The sequence below is a fragment of the Triplophysa rosa genome, linkage group LG4 (assembly GCF_024868665.1).
Source record: "Triplophysa rosa linkage group LG4, Trosa_1v2, whole genome shotgun sequence".
Taxonomy (NCBI): Eukaryota; Metazoa; Chordata; class Actinopteri; order Cypriniformes; family Nemacheilidae; genus Triplophysa; species Triplophysa rosa.
This window is the reverse complement of record NC_079893.1, coordinates 27,711,822-27,733,735: the sequence shown is the minus strand read 5'-3', so window position 1 is coordinate 27,733,735 and position 21,914 is coordinate 27,711,822. Positions and strand designations below refer to the sequence as shown.

At 37.7% G+C, this 21,914-nt stretch overlaps 1 protein-coding gene across 4 annotated transcripts in view; it reads right to left on the bottom strand.

The window, feature by feature from the left end:
* Window positions 1-1,347: 1,347 nt before the first annotated feature.
* Window positions 1,348-21,914, bottom strand: part of LOC130552705 (VPS10 domain-containing receptor SorCS1) — a 150,583-nt gene continuing 130,016 nt past the window's right edge. Inside the window, exons 15-27 of one of the 4 annotated variants that reach the window (XM_057331193.1) lie at window positions 21,467-21,584; window positions 19,349-19,482; window positions 17,267-17,380; window positions 16,810-16,981; window positions 15,465-15,651; window positions 14,006-14,139; window positions 11,233-11,356; window positions 10,932-11,044; window positions 9,778-9,912; window positions 7,111-7,210; window positions 6,872-6,968; window positions 3,825-3,991; window positions 1,348-3,280 (exon numbers count right to left, since the gene is read on the bottom strand). In XM_057331193.1, the coding sequence (XP_057187176.1) occupies window positions 3,216-3,280; window positions 3,825-3,991; window positions 6,872-6,968; window positions 7,111-7,210; window positions 9,778-9,912; window positions 10,932-11,044; window positions 11,233-11,356; window positions 14,006-14,139; window positions 15,465-15,651; window positions 16,810-16,981; window positions 17,267-17,380; window positions 19,349-19,482; window positions 21,467-21,584 (1,660 nt within the window). In that variant the 3' untranslated portion in view covers window positions 1,348-3,215. Of the gene's footprint in view, window positions 3,281-3,824; window positions 3,992-6,871; window positions 6,978-7,110; window positions 7,211-9,777; window positions 9,913-10,931; window positions 11,045-11,232; window positions 11,357-14,005; window positions 14,140-15,464; window positions 15,652-16,809; window positions 16,982-17,266; window positions 17,381-19,348; window positions 19,483-21,466; window positions 21,585-21,914 lie in introns of those variants that run through there. The other 3 variants (XM_057331191.1, XM_057331195.1, XM_057331194.1) reach the window with 3 other exon arrangements.

The following is a 21,914-nucleotide window of genomic DNA, read 5'->3' as shown; positions in this document are numbered from 1 at the left end:
GAAGCGAGGTGAACAAACACTGAGTTGCAGAGTAAGTTTTGAATTGACATTCCAGACAAACCCAACCTGGTTTAGACCAGGTTCAGCTGTAGCACAACGCTTGGTATAAACTTACTCAACTACGGTTTGATCCAGAGTTCGTGAGGCGCGTGCACCTGAAAGTGTGACACGTGCGGCGAACAGCCAATCACACGGAACATGGAAAGCATCGTCAGTTTGATTGACTTCTCGCGAGTGTTTTCTGTTAAAGGTGACGAGATCGTCATGAATTGAAACATTTACAAGGCAGGAATAAACAGGGCTGCAGTGAAAGTTTGAGAAGGCAGCTACTGACTATATCAATACAGAATCAACTGAATTTAAATGATTTATATAGGTTTACAATAATATCAAAAGATAACATGTATGCTTCATTACTTTAAAATGCTTTATGTATTGAAGTTTGTTTTTATACGAATATAGTGATATTAATTTAGTTATTTATATTAATATTAATTGATATTAATATTATTATTTGCAAGTTTAATATTAATTCATTCATATTAATTAGCAACTCATATAATAATTATATGAACGTGTTTTAAATTATAATCAATAAATGTAAATATACAATACAAATACTCCTTACTGGTGGAACATTCTTCCTAACTCAGTCCGGTCAACCACATCTCTAACAACATTCAAAAAACTACTTAAAACCCATCTCTTCTGTGAATACTTGACAAATGAGAAAAACAAACAAACAAACAAAAACTCTCTCTTTCTCTCAACAGGTATTGTTCTGGCTTTTGTTGAAACTAGTAACTTTGTATTAGCACCTATTGTATTATTGCTCCTGTATGACATATCGCTTATTGCTCCCTGAACTCTCTGTAAGTCGCTTTGGATAAAAGCGTCTGTTAAATGACTAAATGTAAATAAACACTTAGCAGCAAAAGATTTTCCCTCTAACATCTTACCACTTTAAAGATTTTTTTTATTTGGAGCAAGAGATACGAGGGGGGTGGCTTCACTGTGTCAGATACACGTCACTTTCTCACAGCTGATTGGTCCAGTTTTGGTTTGCGATCTCTAACCCATGATAAAACCTGCTCCGGACGGAGCAGGTTAGCCGTGTAGCCTAAGTTACCATGGCGACGAAACCCGCTCAAAACCAATCCACCTTCTTGAGCCCGAAAACTCAGAGTATGCTAAAACTAAACGCGAACTTGCCTGGGTAAAAACCAAAACCGGCTGCGTGATACAGGCCACTGGACTGCTTGTGTCAACAGCAAGAATCACGTCACTACATGTTTTGGACCACTTTAGTACTTGAAACAAAACATAAGACCATTTTTTACTTAGGTTATACTTTATTTTTCTTAATCACTTGATCGGTTACTTTGCAAATTACAGTTTTTTTACAAATACTGTAAGAAACTCAAAACACAATAACAGGGACTTAGTTCATTTAATAAATACAATTTCACCAACAGAAACAATTGCACGTAGCACAGAGCTCAAAGAAATGTCAAAAAAGAGAGAAACAAAACATCAAACATACACACCTAAAATTGTATATATAGTTATATTTATATATATATATATAAAATCTTTACAGTAATAAAACTCTTGTCTTCTACAAAAATAATCTTCCTTACTCTTAAGAGAGAAGTGTCAGCGCTGGACTTTGAATTCCGGGCTGCCACAGTTTGTCCATTCAAATCTCATAAAGTGTTTTTTTAACCAGCTGTTTATGCAAAGTTTCTCTTCCCTTAATCTGAAAGTCAAACTCAATTTGATAACATTTTCTAGAGCTTAAAGTAATGTGTTCTGTCATATGTGGACCTTGATTAAGTTTTACATCATTTTTATCTTATGTGGACATGTCTAGTCTGTAATGATATTGCTATTGTTCCCGTTATATCCTCGCACGTTACCCACAATCCCCTGCTCTCAATTGATTGACAGTTTTAATTTATAACCTCATGATTTATCAAAATATAATCTGTATTGTGATTGTGTCATGCCCATAGTGAGCAATTCATCAAAATTCTTCTCTACCTCTGTGAGATTTTCCATCTTAAAAAAGATGAAATATGATTGCAAATTTCTATTTTATACATGCGGTCGTCAATATCCTAACAATTTAGCAATAAACGTGATTTACACTCATTTGACAATATGATTTAGCCGTATTATTACCTAGAAAATCAAATGAAGACAGTATAAAATAAGTTGAACATCTGTATTGGATCTGAGATGTCATAATGGATGATGTCATAAAGCATGTGTTGTATAATCATTTCGGTGCTATCACGATACTGAGTGAGTCCCAGTTCATTCATCCCAGTACTTTATTAAAGTACCACAGCTTCGTTGTGTGTCAGTTGTTTGCTAGAAAGTTAGACGTTTTAAAACATGTACTTACAGAATCATACATTCATTTCCGTCAGACTGTACAATTCACGTGAGATATGACAGTGAATATAAAAGTATTAAAAAATCATGCAGTGTATACTGTATATTTGCTAAATGATAAATCATGTAACCGTCTGGGGATTATTTAACAAAATGAATGTATATTATGGCGTTTAAAATACGGCTATTTGCCGCGCCATGATATCTGAAAACAGTCAAATCTCAAGTTATCGGAATAGCTATGCGTTAGAAATTAATTTAACTAAGGAATAAAGTAAAAATCGCAATGAAGCAAAACAAACAAAAATGAACGCGTGTCATGGATAACGTCATAAAACTTCATTTTCGTGATAAAACCAACATAAGTTACATTAGTTACAGTAAAGTTCAGATGTGCTAAATATATCTTCACAAAAAGTTTTATTTTACTGTAATCATTAACACATTTGCAGTTTGTTTGTAAAACACATCAGATATGTCACATATTCATGTTGCACTTTTGAAAACTATACCGCCGCCATTAGCAAAAAAAGTAAAAGACACTTACAAGAAACCAAGAATAATTCTCTCTCCCTTGCCCTTTTCATCGAGCGCATACCGGTCGTTCCCACAAACTCTGTACAGGTGCTCTTTAGAAACGAACAGCATCAAAAATGTTCTCGTATTGAATACACGTACGTATAAAAAAGCTGTACAAAGTTTGTTCTAGTATTCACAGAGCACAGTAAACGTAATGTCCAACATGCACAAGTACTAAATAAAGCTTGAAACCTTTGTGTCCGCACGATCAAAGTCCTCAAATATGAGTCCGCGCTTCAAACGTCCATGTATGTGGGAAGATCTGATGAGAATTTGACACGTGGATGAGGTTTGATGCATTCTGGCAAAGAGAGCAACCGAGAGGCATAAAATCTGTTAGACAATAGACCATTCGCACTGATGCATCTTGTACACAAAAAATCAAAAATTAAATAAAGCTTGATTAGGTTTTTATTGGTATGCTGAGAAATAAAGTTGTGTTTACAAAGTTTAGGTTGTTACACTTGGGCACTTTCGAGAAAGTCTCTGGGTTTGTCAAATATCACAGTTCACTAGGTTTTGAGTTTTGTCTGAGGAAGTTAGTGCAAGTAAACAAGAAATCCTTGAGGACACCTGTAGTGTGTGCTTTCCGAGTTATCTGCAAAACTACATGCTTTCTTGGTACTTTTGGACTGACTGAAATTTTAACACTCACAGATTTCAAAGTGTTTGATGCCCAAAGAGATATGATGTATGAATATGATTTGGTGTACGCGTAATAATATGTCAGACAGCTTCCTTAGGGCACCACAATGTAAATAAAACAATGCAATTTGTGATCAGTTTAATTTGACAGATTTTACATGGGGTTTGTGAGCTGTAAAGTGACAGAGGGTGTTTCTCACCGATGGCCTGGGTGTTGGGCTCTGGGTCCAGTGGCTCCAGTGTTGTGAGCAGCTCTTTCTGTGAACTGCAGCTGGGTGTGCTGTCAGTGGGGCTCACTGGACTCTGGATCATTTCTTGTTCTTTTTCATCCTGCATCGCTGCATAGACGTGGAGGCCTGGGATCTTCCTTGAGGAAAGATTTACAATGAGACACGGGCAAAACATGCTGCGAGGATGCCTTTGAGTGCCTTTTATCCAAAGCCACTTACAAGAGTGAGAAAACAACGAAGCAATTCGTCGTAGAATACATATGGGCTAAGGAAAAACGTCGATTATTTTGTATACACATTTTGTCTTAAAGGGACAGTTCACTCAGAAATTAAAAATTTTCATCATTTACGTACCCGTGAGTCATTACAAACCTGTCTGACTTTCTTTCGTCTGCAGAGCACGTAAGAAGATATTTTGAAGAACGTTAGTAACCAAACAACACTGACCTCCATTCACTTCCATTGTATGGACACAAAACCGTTTTCTCAAAGTATCTCATTTTGTGTTCCACAGAAGCAAGAATCATACACAGGTTTTAAACGACAAGAGAGTGAATAAATGACAACAGAACGTTAACTTTTGGGTGAACTGTTCCTTTGATAAGTCAACCCCGTGACCAGTGTTGGGTGTAACTAGTTACTAAGTAATTAGTTACTGTAATTTAATTACTTTTCACTTGAGAAAGTAAAGTAAGGGATTACTCTATTTTTTTCTGTAATTTAATTACAATTACTTCTGATGTAATTAAACTAAATACTTTGCGTAATATGTGTGTGCAATAGTGGAATTGACATCACAATTCAAAGTCTAACTTTAAAATCCTTGCTTTAATGTATAATTCTCACATCTGTAATACTTTGGTCAGTTAATAATACTACTTTATGTAGTTTAATATTATTTATTTGAATGAATTAAAAGAGCCGTTTCATGTCTATACTTGAATCACTTAACTAATCAAGGTTGATATAGGATATAGAAAGTAATTAGTAATAAGTAACTAAATACTTTTTGGAGAGAGTAATTTGTACAGTAATCGAATTACACTATTGAATATGTAATTAGTAACTAGTAATTAATTACTTTTTCAGAGTAACTTACCCAACACTGCCCATGACCATGATTTTGTTCATCACATATTTGTTCATTCAATAACAGATATTTGTAGAAATTTCAGCATTAGATTCAATTTAAACACATATTGGAGTCTTAAAAAGCTCGTAAAATTAAACAATAAACCTGTTACTGTCCACCCTGTCACCTTTCTGAAGGCATAATTATACCCTAACAGATATTGAAATAGATTAATTAAAGTTGTGATGGCACTGTGCAATTTTTTTAATAAATTTTACACCACCAAAACGTATAATTTGTCTGACAGAAACGTTAACAGTCTTACAAAAATGTTTTTTATTCATCTGAAAAGGCCCACAAGACATGCTTGAGGGTGAATCACCTAGAGGGCGATAGGAAATCTAATCCAATACATTATTATCGGCTTTGTAATTCACATCATTCCGGTCGTTCATCACAGGTAGCTCTTGTTTATAGTTTGCGAGCGTGGTAGGCTGCATTCGCCGGGAAAGCCTCCAATATGCCTCGGGGAGAAATCTGTAATGAGACGCGGGTGAGAAATAAATGACCTCTGCGTAAGAAGTCTCACTTAAGAGTTACAATTGAGCTAGTTTGCATCGGCTAAACCGACGGCTCCCACCGGAGAGGTGATTTTATCCGACTCTGTCTGCATCATTATGGCGAGAGAATGTACCGTAAGCAAAACCGAGCAGGGAACTTAAACTCAGCGTTGCCTTTGAGGATTCAAAAGCGATTTTATAACACTAAATACAACCGGAGAGGGACACAGCGGACAGGAAACACAATGGACAACTCATTACAATGTGATCTAATGTCCTCATTTACAAGAAGTTTTCTTTTAAACTTTTTTCCTTGTTGAAATGTTACTGGTTGAAGAGTTAAAAGCGTTTGAAGATTCTTGGCACATGTTTGGGCTCCGCAGCCACTTGTCTCCTCTCTGTCTCTCTCGTCTCCGTCTCTCGTCTTATTGACCTCTCTCGCCCTTTTCTCTCTCGAAACGATGCAATCATTTAACATTTCATAAAGGTCAACTTGAAAAACTCAAAGGGCTAAATATTGATAATGTCTGTGAGCTGACTGACATTTATCATTTGAGCACTTAGCCAAAAAAAAATGAATCGCAGAAGTGTGAATCAACACTCCACAGATCTGGCCTGTGGTTCATCACATCTGACTCAAGAAGGATCACTCGTTTTAAACTTTCAACAGAGCTAAATTGACCCTAAATTTAAGGATATTGAAACATTCCAAAGAGCATCTTGTGTTCTTTTGAGGAAGAAATTGTTTGTACAAACGCGTTGAGAAGATTAATGTGACTAATTTGCTTTTACTGTATAAATGCTGCTCTACACATATAGTGTAGACTTTTAAATATTTTCATTAATTTTAAGTAGGACTGGACAACGATTAGTCGAGACTTATCGAAAGCAAAATAAAAGTTTTAGTTTACATAATGTATGTGTGTGTGCTGTGTATAATTATGTATATTAAAATACACATGCATGTATACATTTACATAACAAATCCCAATTTAACCCCAGTATATATATACAGTATATATATATATATATATATTAGATATAAATATATATTTTTCAAAATTACAGATGCATGTGTGTATATACATAATTATTATACACAGTACACACATATACAGTATAGTATATTATGTAAACGAAAACTTTTATTTTGCTTTCGATTAGTCGCAGTTTCTTTTTTAACCTTTACAAGTTTTAATTTCCCTTTGGACCCCGCTGTATAAATTGACACTAGAGATCAGGGTACAGTTCAAAGGTTTAGGGTCACTTGACTAAAATGATTTATTTTAGATTTGTTTTTTTTCCTCAATTCTGTAGTTGCATTTGCAGATACATGTAGATCAAAAGCTGATTTAGAGTGAGGCTTTTGAAATGGACAACAGTACCTTTTGAATTTATAGATGAGGAACACAGCTAAACCCACCACGACCACAGAGAGGAGCATGAGCATAGCTGAGCCACTGTGATTCTCACTTGTGTCCACTAGAGGCGCTAGACGCAGGGAAAAATGAAGCACAGGACATTGCGCATGTTTTCAAGTTTCACTCTAATATGTTTATTTAGCAAATTGTCTATGTTTCAGATTCATGACATTAATCCTCTGATCCAACACAAAGTCCATTACCTGCTGATAAATGTGCAGCGAATACTGTGATCTGGACTCCTGGTCTGAGTGTGAACTGAACCAGATTCTGATTCAGAGCACTGAGCACCAGTTCTGAGAGCTGAACAGAGAAGAGAAGAAAAGAAGCACATTTATCAACAATATCATCATATTCAAACTCCATTATATCAGCATCCACCTGTTATTAAATCACAGTCCCATAAACAATGCAGATTGTGATAGAAGATATTCCTGCCCTGTAGGTATTTGATTTCCCCGTTTCTGAGTCCTGATGCATTGTGGGTTGAGGCACAAGCGTGGGCTTGTGATGTTGTTTGTCGTATGTGAATTTCTACCTCGCTGGGATGACAACTTTGCATAAATCACCCGCATAACCTTCAGTCAAAAATATAGATATACACGGGAAGCATCTCATTTGAGCTTAACATATCACTCCTCTGCCCTCATAAATACACACAGACCTTGACTGTCTGTTTTTTTATGTTTGCATAAATCCTAATCTACAGCGCACATTAACGGCTCTCCTGAAATGAAAACGCTTTTTCTTTGTTTTCGTGTTTACGGCACATCTGTGGGGTTTTGTAAGCCTTGTCTTATAAAGGCAGAGGTCAGCGATAAAACCTCAGACATAAAAACAACTTCCTGTTAAAGGAGTTCATTTTTTTCACCCGGGCTTCATTAAATCTGTCTCGTTTACCTGTAATGACTCCAGACTTCTTTCATCTCGTCCACCTCTCTTTATTCCCCGCCCGTTCAAAATGAGACCCTTCCATGAATAATTACTTTCCTTATGAGTTGAACCGGGGTCAGTAAGTCTATTATACTTTTTTAATAAGGCTCTCCACACATTACACTTCGAACATGCCACCCTCGAATAGAGATTTATGAGGATCTGACGTTGGAAGATCTGCTGGAGTTTCAAGGTAGATCCGGGCAAGAAAAATGCCAAAATGTCAGCGGGCATCTATTCAAGGACCTCAGCAAAGTGCAGATATCCCCCATCATCTGTGATCTAATATCTCAGGCCTATAGGCCATTGTAGGACCGAAATGAATATGAATATGATCTACAGAAGTGGAAAAGTCGTTGATGACCTTCGCTCGCACGGTAAGAATTCACTGCCTCAAAATTATATACAGTAGATGACACATACAGGAGGACATGAGCCATATTCTCATATTCAGTAATGGCTGAATTCTTCGTTATGGCCAAATACGCAGAGCCACGCCCGAAATGACCCGTGGCTGAACTTCCTAACCCGCAACTGAATGAGTTACAAGATGAATCTCATGTGGTTTGATGGCCAAATTTACACACCACATTTGTTTGAATTTTGAAGTCGCGTGTAAAATGAATCCTGAATTCCGATTAGAGGAAAAGATAACACCTGCGCAAAGCTTACTAGGTCAAGGCCCAGGAGAGTGACTAAATATATACTACAAAAGCAGATCAACAAATATTAAAACTGTAGTTAATGTTTTATTTGCTACGTAAAAATCCACAACAAAAAGGTTGATGGTAAAATGCATATTGGCCATCAGTTGATATTAATTTTATTCAACAAGCCAAAGTTTTTGATAACAGGATGGGTTACTACCATAAAGTCGTTACAAAATGTTATGTTATGTAATGTGTTGTCCTCAACTCAACACGTCTCTGTGTTATTTCTGGGACAACATATTTGAATTCCCTTTCATTTATTTAACACGAAATCAACACAAACTGTGTTAAAATGATACACAATGTGTTAAAAAGCATAACCCAAACAACGTGTTAAAAATTAACACGTCCTTTTTGAGAGATCCGTAGCATTCGGATGGTCACACGATCAAGCATAATGCAGACTCATGACTCATATGAGTGTACATGATTGTAAACATTCATTTTTGAATCAATAAAACTTGTTTTTAAAGAGAAATAAATGACTGCGTGCACCTGACAGGGAAACTCACAGTAAATGTGACATAACAGGAGTTACACAGGCCAACATTGACACCTGCTGGAGAGCATCTGAAATTCTTGACAAACGCCTCATCTCTGGACTTACTATTCAGTGGTCTTTAAAATGCTTTTAAGCAATTAAACACAACATGCGATTATAGATACAGCCGCGGAAAAAAATTGAAGAGACCATTCTAAATTTTCATTGAATTGGCATTTCTAGATGTATTGTGGACATTCCAGTCTAGTGTCTGTTTGAATTCAACAAAATCCAACCTCCTCAGGAGGGACATGAAGTCATCCAACAGCAATGTTGGCATAGACTGCCAGCATGAAAACTGTGATACAAATCGAGGTTACCACATTCATTATTTCTTTTTGAACTTTTCCTAAATACATACACAAATACTACCGTTGTATTGCTTAGAAGTTTGTAAATATGATCTTGTTTTCTTGCCGTATTTGAGGTCTGAAAAAATACAGAGCATCTTTTGACCTGTTTCTCCAGTTCTGATTTTCTGCAAATAAATGCAAATAGAAACAATATTTTTATTTGAAATTTGGGGAAAATGTTGCTGGTAGTTCACAGAATGAAACAAAAATAATCATTGTACCTAAACACATAGCCTTACCTATAAACACAATTTTTTTTTATAAATGGTCTCTTAATTTTTGCTGTGGTTGTAGCAGTGATACAATGGAACTATAGTGAATACAGTTTAATACCTGGTCTAAATGTGTAGATGTTTTGTCTGGCTTTCCCTCTGTCAGCTGTTTGTCTGGTAACAGGAAGAACTCAGACGCTGTTGGCAGTCCGGGCAGAACAGTAACCAACAGCTGTTCTGGACTCACACCTGTCGCCTGAACACAGGACATTACAATACAGAATATTAGAGACGTAAAACATGGGAAGCTTTCTTTCTTGACCGCTGCCTACATACTGTAGGTTCTGTAAAGTAAAACAAAATTCAAATGTAATATATTTTTGAAACTCAAATACAACGTCACAATGTCAACTGTGTTATTGTCTATATGCCCAATGTAAAACTCATTACACACATTACCAACTGAAGCAGAACAGGCATATGGCACACATGAGCACTGTTACTCTCATATGTCATATTCAATAAACACGCGTATAGAAAGTCATTACATTCTGCCGTCTTATGATTATTTCTTTCTGTAATGCCATATGTCTGAAAAACTGTGAAATTTCTTGCGGTTTTAATCCAGAAGTGAAGGCAAATTTAGAAGCTTTGGTTGGTTTCCGTGCTCCATGCTTTGTTCGAAAAGCTTTTTGAATACATTTGAAATCTGTAATTAATTTTTTTTTGCTCCAAAATCTCCAAAACACACTTTTTTGGCAGGTTTCCACCTGGAGTTGGACCAAATTCTGAAGCTTTCTGAAAGCGTTTTGTTGGTCTGTGACTGATTTTATGTCCTTGTGTCCATTTTACGCTCATATTTTTCAAATAATGCTTGGTTGCTGCCACATCCCATTCCAATTTCATGTGAAGCTACAGCCACATTTCTGAGGAACGCTTCCATTAGTGATCCATCTTGGCTCTTCATTCAATATCTCCGATGAATGAAAGTCCTCAGCGATCATCAACATTGTCTGATGGAATCACTTGATCAGTTCAAACCCTAATATGCATTCTTTTATATAGCTGTATGTCTCAGTCATGAATCAGAATTTGCTACTTGCTTTTGCTGAATACTAGCAGATGTTTTTTTCTAGACATTTTATTGGAAAAACATAAAGTAGTATACACTAGCAACACAACACAACTAAGTCCAGTTTTCAATGAATGGGGTCTTTAATATCTGTGGTATTAAAGTCAAAGTTTTGTTCCGATGGTATATGGTGTAGAACTCACCTGCACCATAGAGACTTTAATGACTCGACTAACATCAAGTCTCCATTCAGCCACGTCAGGGTTGTGATCGTCAAGATTGGATGAAAAAGCGAGAAGGTGGGATCTGAAGTATTCTGCAAAAGGAACATTACACACACTTTACAACCCTGATTTCTCTCTTCCATACTATGAGTTTAAGTATTATTTGGACATAAAACATTCAACTCATTTTTTACTTGATGAAAAACTTGACCAATATATGAACATACTGTATACTTCAGAGCTGTTCCAGTGCGTTTCTTCACTATAAAGCAGAACTCACCGTGGACAGCGATGGTTTTCCTGTCTTGCAGGATGTTGTTCCCAGCAGACACCTGTACGGTGACAACGTTGATTCCCTCCCGGGAGAACGTGAATGCCACGCTCCCCTCCAGCGTGATCACGGGCTGTGAACACAACACCAGAGAGATTCTCATGAGAGTGCCCTGTCAACCTGGTTAGCAGAGGAGATGTCAACTTTATTTACATTGCTGCTCGGTGACAGTACACACGCACATACGCGCACACTCTGAGCTTGTATTTTTTGTATTTTGTAGCCCTACAGATACTATCATCCCTTTATTAACACGAAAGAATTCATGTCTCCCTATTAGAGCTGCGTTTACAAGTTTTTAATGAATTTAATTAGTTTAATTGAACTGTGTTTAATTGCATATCGCTGCTGTCCTTCTGAAACCTGGTATCGCCGTATTTCGTGACTTTCATTTTTGGCCCAAAAATCATTATTATTAGTCACACTTTGTTTGTCACTGGGTTTTGCAAATATCTAACTAATAAAAAGTATTAAAAGTGCCTGTAAACTTTGACAAACACAGCTTTTCAAAATTAATTTAAAAAAAGTATTTTTTGTAACATTCAATGTTTTGGAAGGAGAGCGACGATAACTGAAATACTGTGGCTGTGCTAAAACATTCAGATCATCATTTCTGCTTGAATTGTGATAGAAATTCTTCATTACAGAATTTAAATACAGGTTTTTATTTGTTTTAATAAAAACTTTGTTTTTTAATCATCTGAATCAGTAGTATTTACAAAACGCGGTAATTCCTAAATTGACTTAATGGACAGCCTTTGTTCCAAATGCATGCAGATAGATTTTAGTTTGCTTGGCTATGGGACTTGATATACTCACCAAATCTACACTTTCTATGTGTTTATACAGTATATACAGTGAGGGAAATAAGTATTTGATCCCCTGCTGATTTTGTAAGTTTGCCTACTTACAAACAAATGAAGGGTCTATAATTTTTATAGTGGGTTTATTTTAACTGATAGACACAGAATATTAAAAAAAATCAGGGGAAAAAAATGTTATATAAAGGTTATAAATTGATTTGCATTTCAGTCGGTGAAATAAGTATTTGATCCCCTACCAACTAGCAAGAATTCTGGCTCCACAGATTGGTTATGTGCCTATATGGACCACAGATTAGTCCTGTCACTTTAAGAAAGTACTCCTAAATCAGCTTGTTATGTATATAAAAGATGCCTGCCAACAGAATCTGTATCTTCCAGTTCAACCTCTCCAACACCATGGTCCAGACCAAATAGGTTTTAAAGGATGTCAGCGACAAGATTGGAGACCTGCACAAACCTTGAATAGGCTACAGACAGAAGCTTGGTGAGAAGGAGACAACTGTTGGTGTGATTATTTGGAAATAGAAGATATACAAAATAACTATCAAATGCCCTTGTTCTGGAGCTCCCTGCAATATTTCCCCAATGGGGTAAAGATGATCATGAGAAATGTTAAAGATCAGCCCAGAACTACACGGAAGAAGCCTGTTAATGATTTCAAGACAGTTGGGAACACAGTTAGCAAGCAAAACATTGGTAACACATTGGTAACACGCTATGCCACAGTAGACTGAAATCCTGAAGCACCCGCAAGGTCCTCCTGCCCAAGAAGGCCCGCCTGGCTCGTCTTAAGTTTGACAATGAACATAAAAATGATTCAGAAAAGGCTTTGGCGAAAGTGCTGGCACTGCTGTGAGACCAAAATGGACTCCTGTGTTTGGAGGGAGAGAAATGCTGACTATGAGCCCAAGAACATCATGTCTACAGAGAAGCACAGTGTTGGAAACATTCTGCTTTAGGGCTTTTTCTCTGCTACAGGTATACAGGATGACTTCACCGCATTGAGGGGCTGAGGGACGGGCCCATGTACCGTAAAATCTTGGACGAGAACCTCCTCCCCTTAACTAGGTCACTGAAGATGGGTCATGGATGAGCCTTTAACATGACAAAGACGCAAAACATATTGCCAAGACAACCAAATAGTGGCTTAAGGAGAAGCACATTAAATGTCCTAGCCAGTCTCTAGACCCTAGTCCTATAGAACCTCTGTGAAGGAGGCTAAAACTCCAATTTGCTGAGCGACAGCCAAGAAACCTTAAAGATTGACAGAGGAGTGGACTAAATGTATCCGGACACATGTGCAAACCTGGTGACCAACTATCAGAAATGTCTGACCTCTGTGCTTGCCAACAAGGGTTTCTCCACAAAGTACAAAGTTATGTTTTGCTTGGGGATCAAATACTTATTTCACTGACTGAAATGCAAATCAATTTATAACCTTTATATAACATTTTTTTCCCCTGATTTTTTTAAATATTCTGTGTCTATCAGTTAAAATAAACCCACCATAAAAATTATAGACCCTTCATTTGTTTGTAAGTAGGCAAACTTACAAAATCAGCAGGGGATCAAATACTTATTTCCCTCACTGTATATATATATATACAGTATATATATATATATATATAATGTATATATATATATATATACAGTATGTCTGCATGTTTGTATGTATTTTCTGTTTCAAGATTTATCTACATAAATGAATTGAAAAACAACGGAATGCAGTAAAATATTGATTAACAGGATTTATCACAAGATTTCATTTTGTTACTTTAATCTTTTTACAGCTCTAAATTTAATTTATGTTTCCAATTGGTTTAAGCAAAATTGAATCTTTTCAAGCGCGCCTTGCAATCTGTGTACTAGTTGGCATTTGATGCTCAGCGAGACCTCACCTCAGAGTTATTCCCAAACCACCAGATATAGGTGACCGTTCCCACTTGACTTGGCCAGAGAACCACCGTCAGATTGACTTCTTTATTCTTCACAGACACAAACGGGGCGGAGAGGTGAATGGACTCCAGCTGACCTGATCCCGTAAAGGCAAAAAAGAGAAAAGGCACAATTAGACGATATAAACAGAGTAGATAAATGTACAGTACTGTACGTAAATGAAATCCAGACTGGACATCTAACAAAGGTCAAGCTAAAGTCTTTGTATTCCTTGTATGGTCAAATTCACATCAAACATCATAATGTACCGAATATCTGTATAGTGTGGCATATGTTCTTATACCTACAAAGTGTGGCGAATGTTGCTTTATTACTAAATTATCTCCAATTTAATTTAGGCCCCTACCAAACAAACTTAACACCCCTTACAATTATTAACATATTGTGTGTATTCATTCACAAATACTTCTCCCATGGACCCAAAGCCATCTGCGTGCACATTTCATCTCGTGCTCCGGCGGCTCAGTTTCTCTTCCCTGGCATGGCAGGATTGACAGATTGGAAGCATTCATTCTCCCCGATCAATAAGTCACTGTGAGGCATCCGTCTGCCTGGATGTGGCAGGGGGTGGTAAGTTCATTGAGTAGGTGGACGTGAAAAAAGGGCGAAAATTCGAATTCAAACGCTCAATAAGCTCTCTGTTAGCGCGGATCTGTGACAGCTCCTTGCAGACAGACTACGGTACTCAAAAAGATACAAAACCCAGTCCATCTGGTCTCAAAATGTGTTAAACGCAACAACTTCCAACAATCCGTACAAAATCTACAGAGCAAATGAAGAGAAAGGTTTTTTTTGTAATGCCAAAGTTATTGGCATAGTCTGGTGCACACACTTGCCAGTGACAACCCACGCAGAAATGAGCCATTTGAAAAACATGTAAAATGACCAACCAGAGTCAAGTACATCTGAAATCGATGCTACCAAGATAGACAGAATAAAATAAAATGAAACTGAACCCTTAAATTCTAGCTGGCAAAAATTGTTGAATAACTTTTTGTGTTTAGTCTACTAACTGTCGACTCTATACAACTTGAAACAAATAAGGTGATTGTGTTTTACAGCTTCTACCTCCAAAAAGTCAAGTTCATTTCTCCAACAACCTGACCTGGATGATGTTTTGGGTCCTCGGGATCTACAAGGTACACTGATGTGTCTGTTGGCAATAACTAAGAAGGATGATTTCAATCTCTTGGTCCAGTTGGAGACCATGAGCTTGTAATCTAGGCCGGTTAATGTCGAGTACAATACGACCAAGGCCAAATGAGATTTTTCTGGTCAATAAACCGTCAATGAGTTCAGGCCCAGCGCGTTCTTTAAATACATTAAGGATAAAAAGGCAGAATATGTTATGGCCGTCTGCGTTAGGCATATCGATGCTCTCTCTCCCAAATCCCAACTTACACGTAACGTGCAGGAAAAGAAGAACGGTTTCAGAGCCCAGACTGTTCTCAGCTGTTGCTGACACGCGGTAGATTCCCACGTTCTTGTAGATGTGTTTAATCCCGTCTTCGATCGAGCTCACGTTGGAGTAAGTGAAGGCGTTTCCGTCTCCGAAATCCACAGTGATGCTGGTTCGTGATCCATCGCCCTGGAAAACATGAAAGGATGTCTCCGGTCAACTTCAGTGCCAATGACACGGAATAAAATCTCGACTCGATGATCGAGTTCTCTGAACCAAAAAGTGAAGCAGAATCCATTTCTCTTCATTCACACTGGTCTTGTACTGCACATGGGCCTGAAAATCATTTTAGTTTATTGAAGTTAAATTACAGTCCCAGTTCACCACTAACCGAAAATATTAAAATAACAACTTCAAATGACTTGGCAAAAAATGCACACTATGCTTTTTTAATGTGTTGTATAATACCCAGCAGGGGCCGCAAACGGACCAAGGGGGGACCCCCTGCCCAGAACTGCTAGCGGCGCCCCTGATAATCAATATCTGCATCACAACATTTTTCCACCCCTGTTTAATATTTAACACTACTTGAACACTAACATTTATTTAGCACCACTAGCTTTAGTTCCCCAACACCGATGTCTATTCTGATCTCTATTACAATTAACTACATTTTGATTTAATACCTGTGGAGTCAAACACAATAAAATATGAACTTAAACTCACATCAGTGCAGACACATCCTTTAAATACCACAGCATAACTCATTTAGACAGAAACCAAAACTCTTTCGGCTTACGATCCTCTCAAAGTTTCAACGTGTAAAACTCACTCAGATGTGGATTCATGTGCCTGTCTTGGACACTCTCGGAGGATTTCTCAAAATCTCAAACTAAACCCGAGCTTCCCAGAGGAAGATCTCTTTTGTTCAAAGGTTGCGCTTTCAAAGCTCAGGAGACTTTTGTGACATCTCAGTTACGTTTCATATAACGTATTATCAGATGTTTCAACTAAACTTCCATATGAGAATAGACTAAAGTAAGACAACTGTTGACATATGAGCACCGTTTGAGACATTGTTAAGAAATTAAGAGGAGATGTGGCCCTTTTTTCTTACCGTTGAAAAAACCCAGCATATGCTGGTGAGGTAGGTTTTGAAGCATGGTAGCTGGTTTGTGCTGGTTTAAGTGCTGGTCCTAAGCTACCATGCTTCAAAACCTTTCCAGTTTTTTTTAACAGGGTCAAAAGAAGATCTCAATTATTTCTCATTCCTGTCTATGAAAAAGATCTCATTTGTGAGTTTTAAATGAATCTATGATGAGTTTAGATTGTTTAATGGGTATATACCTCCTCCAAGAAGACGAGAAAGGTGACATTGCTAGCATGATTAGCGGTTAGCTTCCCTTCACTGGTCACTAGATGAAGGCCGCGCGGGGCCTGGCTGGGGCACACTTGCCTACGGGCTGTGTACTGCTCCATCACGCCGCCTGTACAGTTATTGGACACCACCTTTCTATACCTGAACACACATCAAAGCATATTACGAATGATTTCATTTCATTATTAAATTATTCATTTGCAATGATTAACCTAGAAAACTCAATAACAAACACATTGAAATGAAGCAGTGTGCTTAACTGTAAGTCACACATCACACATGTGAGAAAACAGATGGCAAACATTTTAATAAAAAATATTTGTAAAAAAAAATGGAGCCGTTGATCAGCCTAAAGGGTGGTAATATGATATAGCCTACTATAAATATATAAAGTGATAATGTATGAAGAAGTACGCAAGATCTCACCCGGTGCTGTTGAGGAACGTGTGTTCGGTGGTGCAGCTTCGAGACATAGAGGAGGGGAGGAACCAGAATGCTGGAGTACATTTACCGTCAGATCTTCTCTCGAAACCATAATCGCTATCAAAAACACACACACACACACATAAAGATTGTATGATTGTAAACACAAAAACACATGACAACATCAGACAGCTCTCTACTTTTGATTTCTAGAAAGATTTTTTCTCATGTTCATTGGTGCACAACGATAACAAACTATTCACTATTTGTAAACTATCGCCTTTGAAATGTGCATTCAAAATGGCACTAGCAAAACATTCATCTAATTAATTGAGGTACCTTGCATAGCAACATTCTGGCAACCAGTGGAATGGGTGGGATTGTTTTTTGACCAATGGCAGAGGAGGCGAGTGTACGTTGACGCTTGTGGCTCGGCTATTATTTCTTAGACTAACTATAGTTTGCTTAAATTCTGTGTCATTGGACGCACATGCCGAGCCCGAAGTTAACTTCCGTTCTGTGTTTGGTTATAAAATATATATTTTTTTTACAATTTATGAACTACTCAACAGTTATTGATTCTTTGCGGAGGTCTACCGGAAGTTAAGTTTGGGCCACATAACGTTTGTTTAATGTATGTTGTTGCTGCTGAAACCGACTATGGTAAAAGTGTGGTCTAGGACCATTTCTATCTTCATACATTGTAAAAACGGTAATTGTTTCACTTTTTTATTTTACAGAATTGTACAGAGGAATCACATATTTTTGAAATGCGGTAAAAATGTCAAATTGTAGAAATAGACTGCAGATTTACACCTTGGGTATAAAATAACATAACATAAAAAACATGTAAACTTCATTATACTTAAATAATATTTTACGTTTTTCTTCTGCTGCCCCAGCTGCTGCTGTAATATTACAGTTTTTTTGTAAGCGTAGTTTTAACTGCAAAATTACACACACACAAAAATGTGTTTTTTTTGCGATTTTTTCCCCCCTACAAACAATGCTTACTATAGTTAAACCATGGTAAATGTTCATAAAGGTATCATGCAACCACGCTGCTGTTACAGTTTGGTTTCGTGAGAACCAGAGACCGAAGTTGTTTGTCCTACGATGCGACTGAACCCCAATCAGGAAAACAAAGTGCACCAATTATCATGACAAGCTAAACGAATAACATTTTCCTTCCTGATAAATAACTTTCACACTTTCTTCCGTCCGGCCTCGAGGGTTCTGCGTATTTGGAACTTTACAGAAACAACATTAATAACTTTGCAAATTTCTGGCAAAATGAGGGCAGAGGGCAAACTTCCAGGACAAGGGGCAGCAACAGGAATGCAGATCAAAAGCTTAAAGCGGAGGTAACAGGCTATTTCATGCATTCTGACTTCTTCACACTGTTAAACGTGCTGGCTTCTCAAGCTGAACATGGGCAACTTGTCAAAAAAACGAGTTGAACGTATGACGTAGTATTTCTGTGCTTGATTCAGTCCTTCGGAAAGTTTTTTTTCGAACATTTATTCGGGTTTCATAACAAGGGTACTCTTAGTCCCTTATTAGACAATTCTCCCGGAAAAGCACGCCCACGTGTCATCCAGCGAGCAAAAGAGCACGCGCCAACCAGCCAGCGTGAGAAAGAGCACGCCCATCAATGCCGCTTCACTAAAACACTAAAGCTGGTTGTCCTTTTCCCAGTGGGCGGTGTGAATTGTAGACATATGGGTTGTCACCTAGTGAAATTATAGTGAATTTGCGGCGTATGTCTGTGCATATATTATGTGTAGTTTGATTTAAATGACATGAGCTCAGCATGTGATTCTTCTTTGTTTAATTGAATTTTACCGCAGGATGAATATGAATATGAATATAAAAGTATGGCAGCATGTGTCCTTTGCAGAGAAGGCACTGCATTATGATGAGCTCAAAGTTTGTCAAATTTTTACTATTTTAATAAACATTAATTAAGTGTATATTTACACTTTAAGCTGTACTGATATTATACCTATGAAGGTGGTAGACAAAAAGGTTGCTCACTTAGGTTTTGAAATAAACCGATTAAAACAAAAACTTTTGTTCGCTTACCACTCAAAGTCGGATTCGTTGCAGTCACAGGGCTCGGAAATCATGGTGACGGAGTAATTTTTACCCATAACGCACCTCGCAACGGCCTTCAAATTTCGATAGACCCTCTTCACTCCCATGAGGCAGTGTTCACGCTACAGCACGTAAACATACAGACACACAAACATACCAAACGTAAATATTTTCCACAATTCACTTCTGCTGTTCTCTCTCCGCTCTCCTTCAGTTTTCACATTAATAATTCATAACAATACGCATGTGCTCATCATGCTGAATATAGAAGAGAGAGACTAAAAAGAGCAAACAGCAAAGAGGAGAAAAAAAAGATTTCCGCTCATCGTACTCGATATTTCATCTCTCACATTCCAACTCTGCAGGGTTCTTTTTATGAAAGATTTCAGGGTGCTAGGCCTCTCGCTTACGTTTGTATTTTGCAATGAAGATGTTCTTTCTGCTCTCTTGATAACGCGCTTCCTCCGAACTATTGTTCCAAATACTGCCGTTTTATTTCGGGCGCAGCATTTGTGCTGGCTGAATGAAAAAGTTTTGTTTTAAAGCAGAGGTCCATTGCTGGTCGCATAGTCGTTTTTGTTTCGTTCTGTGGTTTATATTTATCAGACTAACTGGCGCAGAACGCAGCAATAAAACCCCGCAGCGCATCTGTCAGGTGCCGAGACGTTCGGTCGGGTAGATTTAGATACACGATGCAGGGTTTCACCTAATCAGCATGTTACTTTACATCCCGGCTCAATCAAAAAACCCCAGGACTTCAGTTTTAACAGTCCAAACTTTGACATTTTTCTGTCGACTGTCTACTTCTGTTGTCTTTGTGTCTTCCACTTCTTCGAAGTTTGTCACGGTAATGGCAGCCTCTAGACAGCGAGTTTCACAGGGCTTCAGGTACAAGTAGGACAGTCTTCTACCGTCTCCATACATACAGCTGATGGACTTGAATCTATTAGCTTTCTGTCAGGGGACACTTTGCTTCTGGCTTGACTTCTGGGACAGATATTATTCCAGCTGTTCAAATATAGTTTCAACCGTGGATGGTAGGAAGGCATGTCAGGGCCGGTTAGAAACAATCTTTGTAAAAAGTTTGAGGCATATGGAGCTAGCGCGACATGCTGGTAGATGTGTAGTTCAGTCTAAAGCTTGTTTTTATATATTTCTTATTGGTTTATACCTTTGTACCTTTTATCAAAGCTAAAAAACTGTTTGTTTCTGACCGAGAGACAAATTCAAATTGGTGCATCTGAAGATTTTACAAGACCTATTGCCCTATTGTTAAAGGGGTCATGCCATGAAAAATAAAATGTATCCTTATCTTTCAAAATAAAAGTTCTATAAAAAACATACTATAACTTTGTGAACTTCCTACACAGTTAACAATCATTTATTGAAACAAAGCTGAAAAAAGGTTTGCTCCATGACATTTTTTTTACAACACGTGGATGACTATATTAAAGAACCAGTTGTCTTAATTTAGTCACCCTTGAGTTGTTCCAAATCTGAAAAAAACTTCTTTGTTCTGTAGAACACAAAAGAAGACATTTTGAAGAAAGCAAACAGTTCTGGGCTCTTTTGACTAACATTGTCATTTTTCCACTATGGTTCAATGGTGGCCAAGAACCGTTTGGTTACAGGCATTCTTCCAAATATCTTTCTCTGTGTTCATCAGAACAAATACATTCATACAACTCGAGGGTGAGTAAATGAAGACAGAAATTTTATTATTGGGCGAACTTTCCCTTTAACACATAATTGGCTACATCAATCTATTCAGATTCGGCCAATCATGATAAAGTTCATTTAACTGGAGCCCTTAAAGGTACAGTAACTAAAACAGGAGGTTTAAAGTTGTATGTTGTCATTTTTGCCTCTCTACTGCCATGCATGTTTAACATAAAACATAAAATTGCAAAATAGAAAGTCATTATTATGAGTTTACCATTGTCAATCGGGCTAAGGTAAGGAAACCATTTTAAACACCAATGTTTTATTTTTAACCAAAAAGGTACAAATGGCATCTCTATTATAAGAATCTAAGAGTTACATGTGATTTCAATGAGAAACAAATACAGGATTTGCGATTTCATCCTCACATATGGTGGATCTCACCTGGTCGTGTAAATTCCATGGCACATAGTCAGATTCGACGCATCTTCTGTTGAAGATAGACCTGAAGTCTATCTTTACCAGCTGCCATTCGGAGCGATGGCTGACGTGCCCGAAGATCCTGCAAACAAAGGCACGGAATCAGCCGCCATATGTCTGGCGAGCAGTGGCACACGGAGACGGCAGTGACTCGAATGATTAGAACGATGCCGAGCGGACAGGAAGAGGAAATGCTTAGCAATGTTATCCGTGTCAAACCGCATCAGTGGAAACCTGCGTCAAACTGTCAACAAAAAGTCTGAAACTCACATCGAGAAAGGCTGACATTCAAGAGCTGTGTGACACTTTTAGGGGCTTGTCAGAAAGACAGCAGACGGTATCTAGGAATATCCTACGAGAGAAAACTTCATGCAATATTTCTCAAAATAGTTTGAGGTTGGGCTTGTTGCAG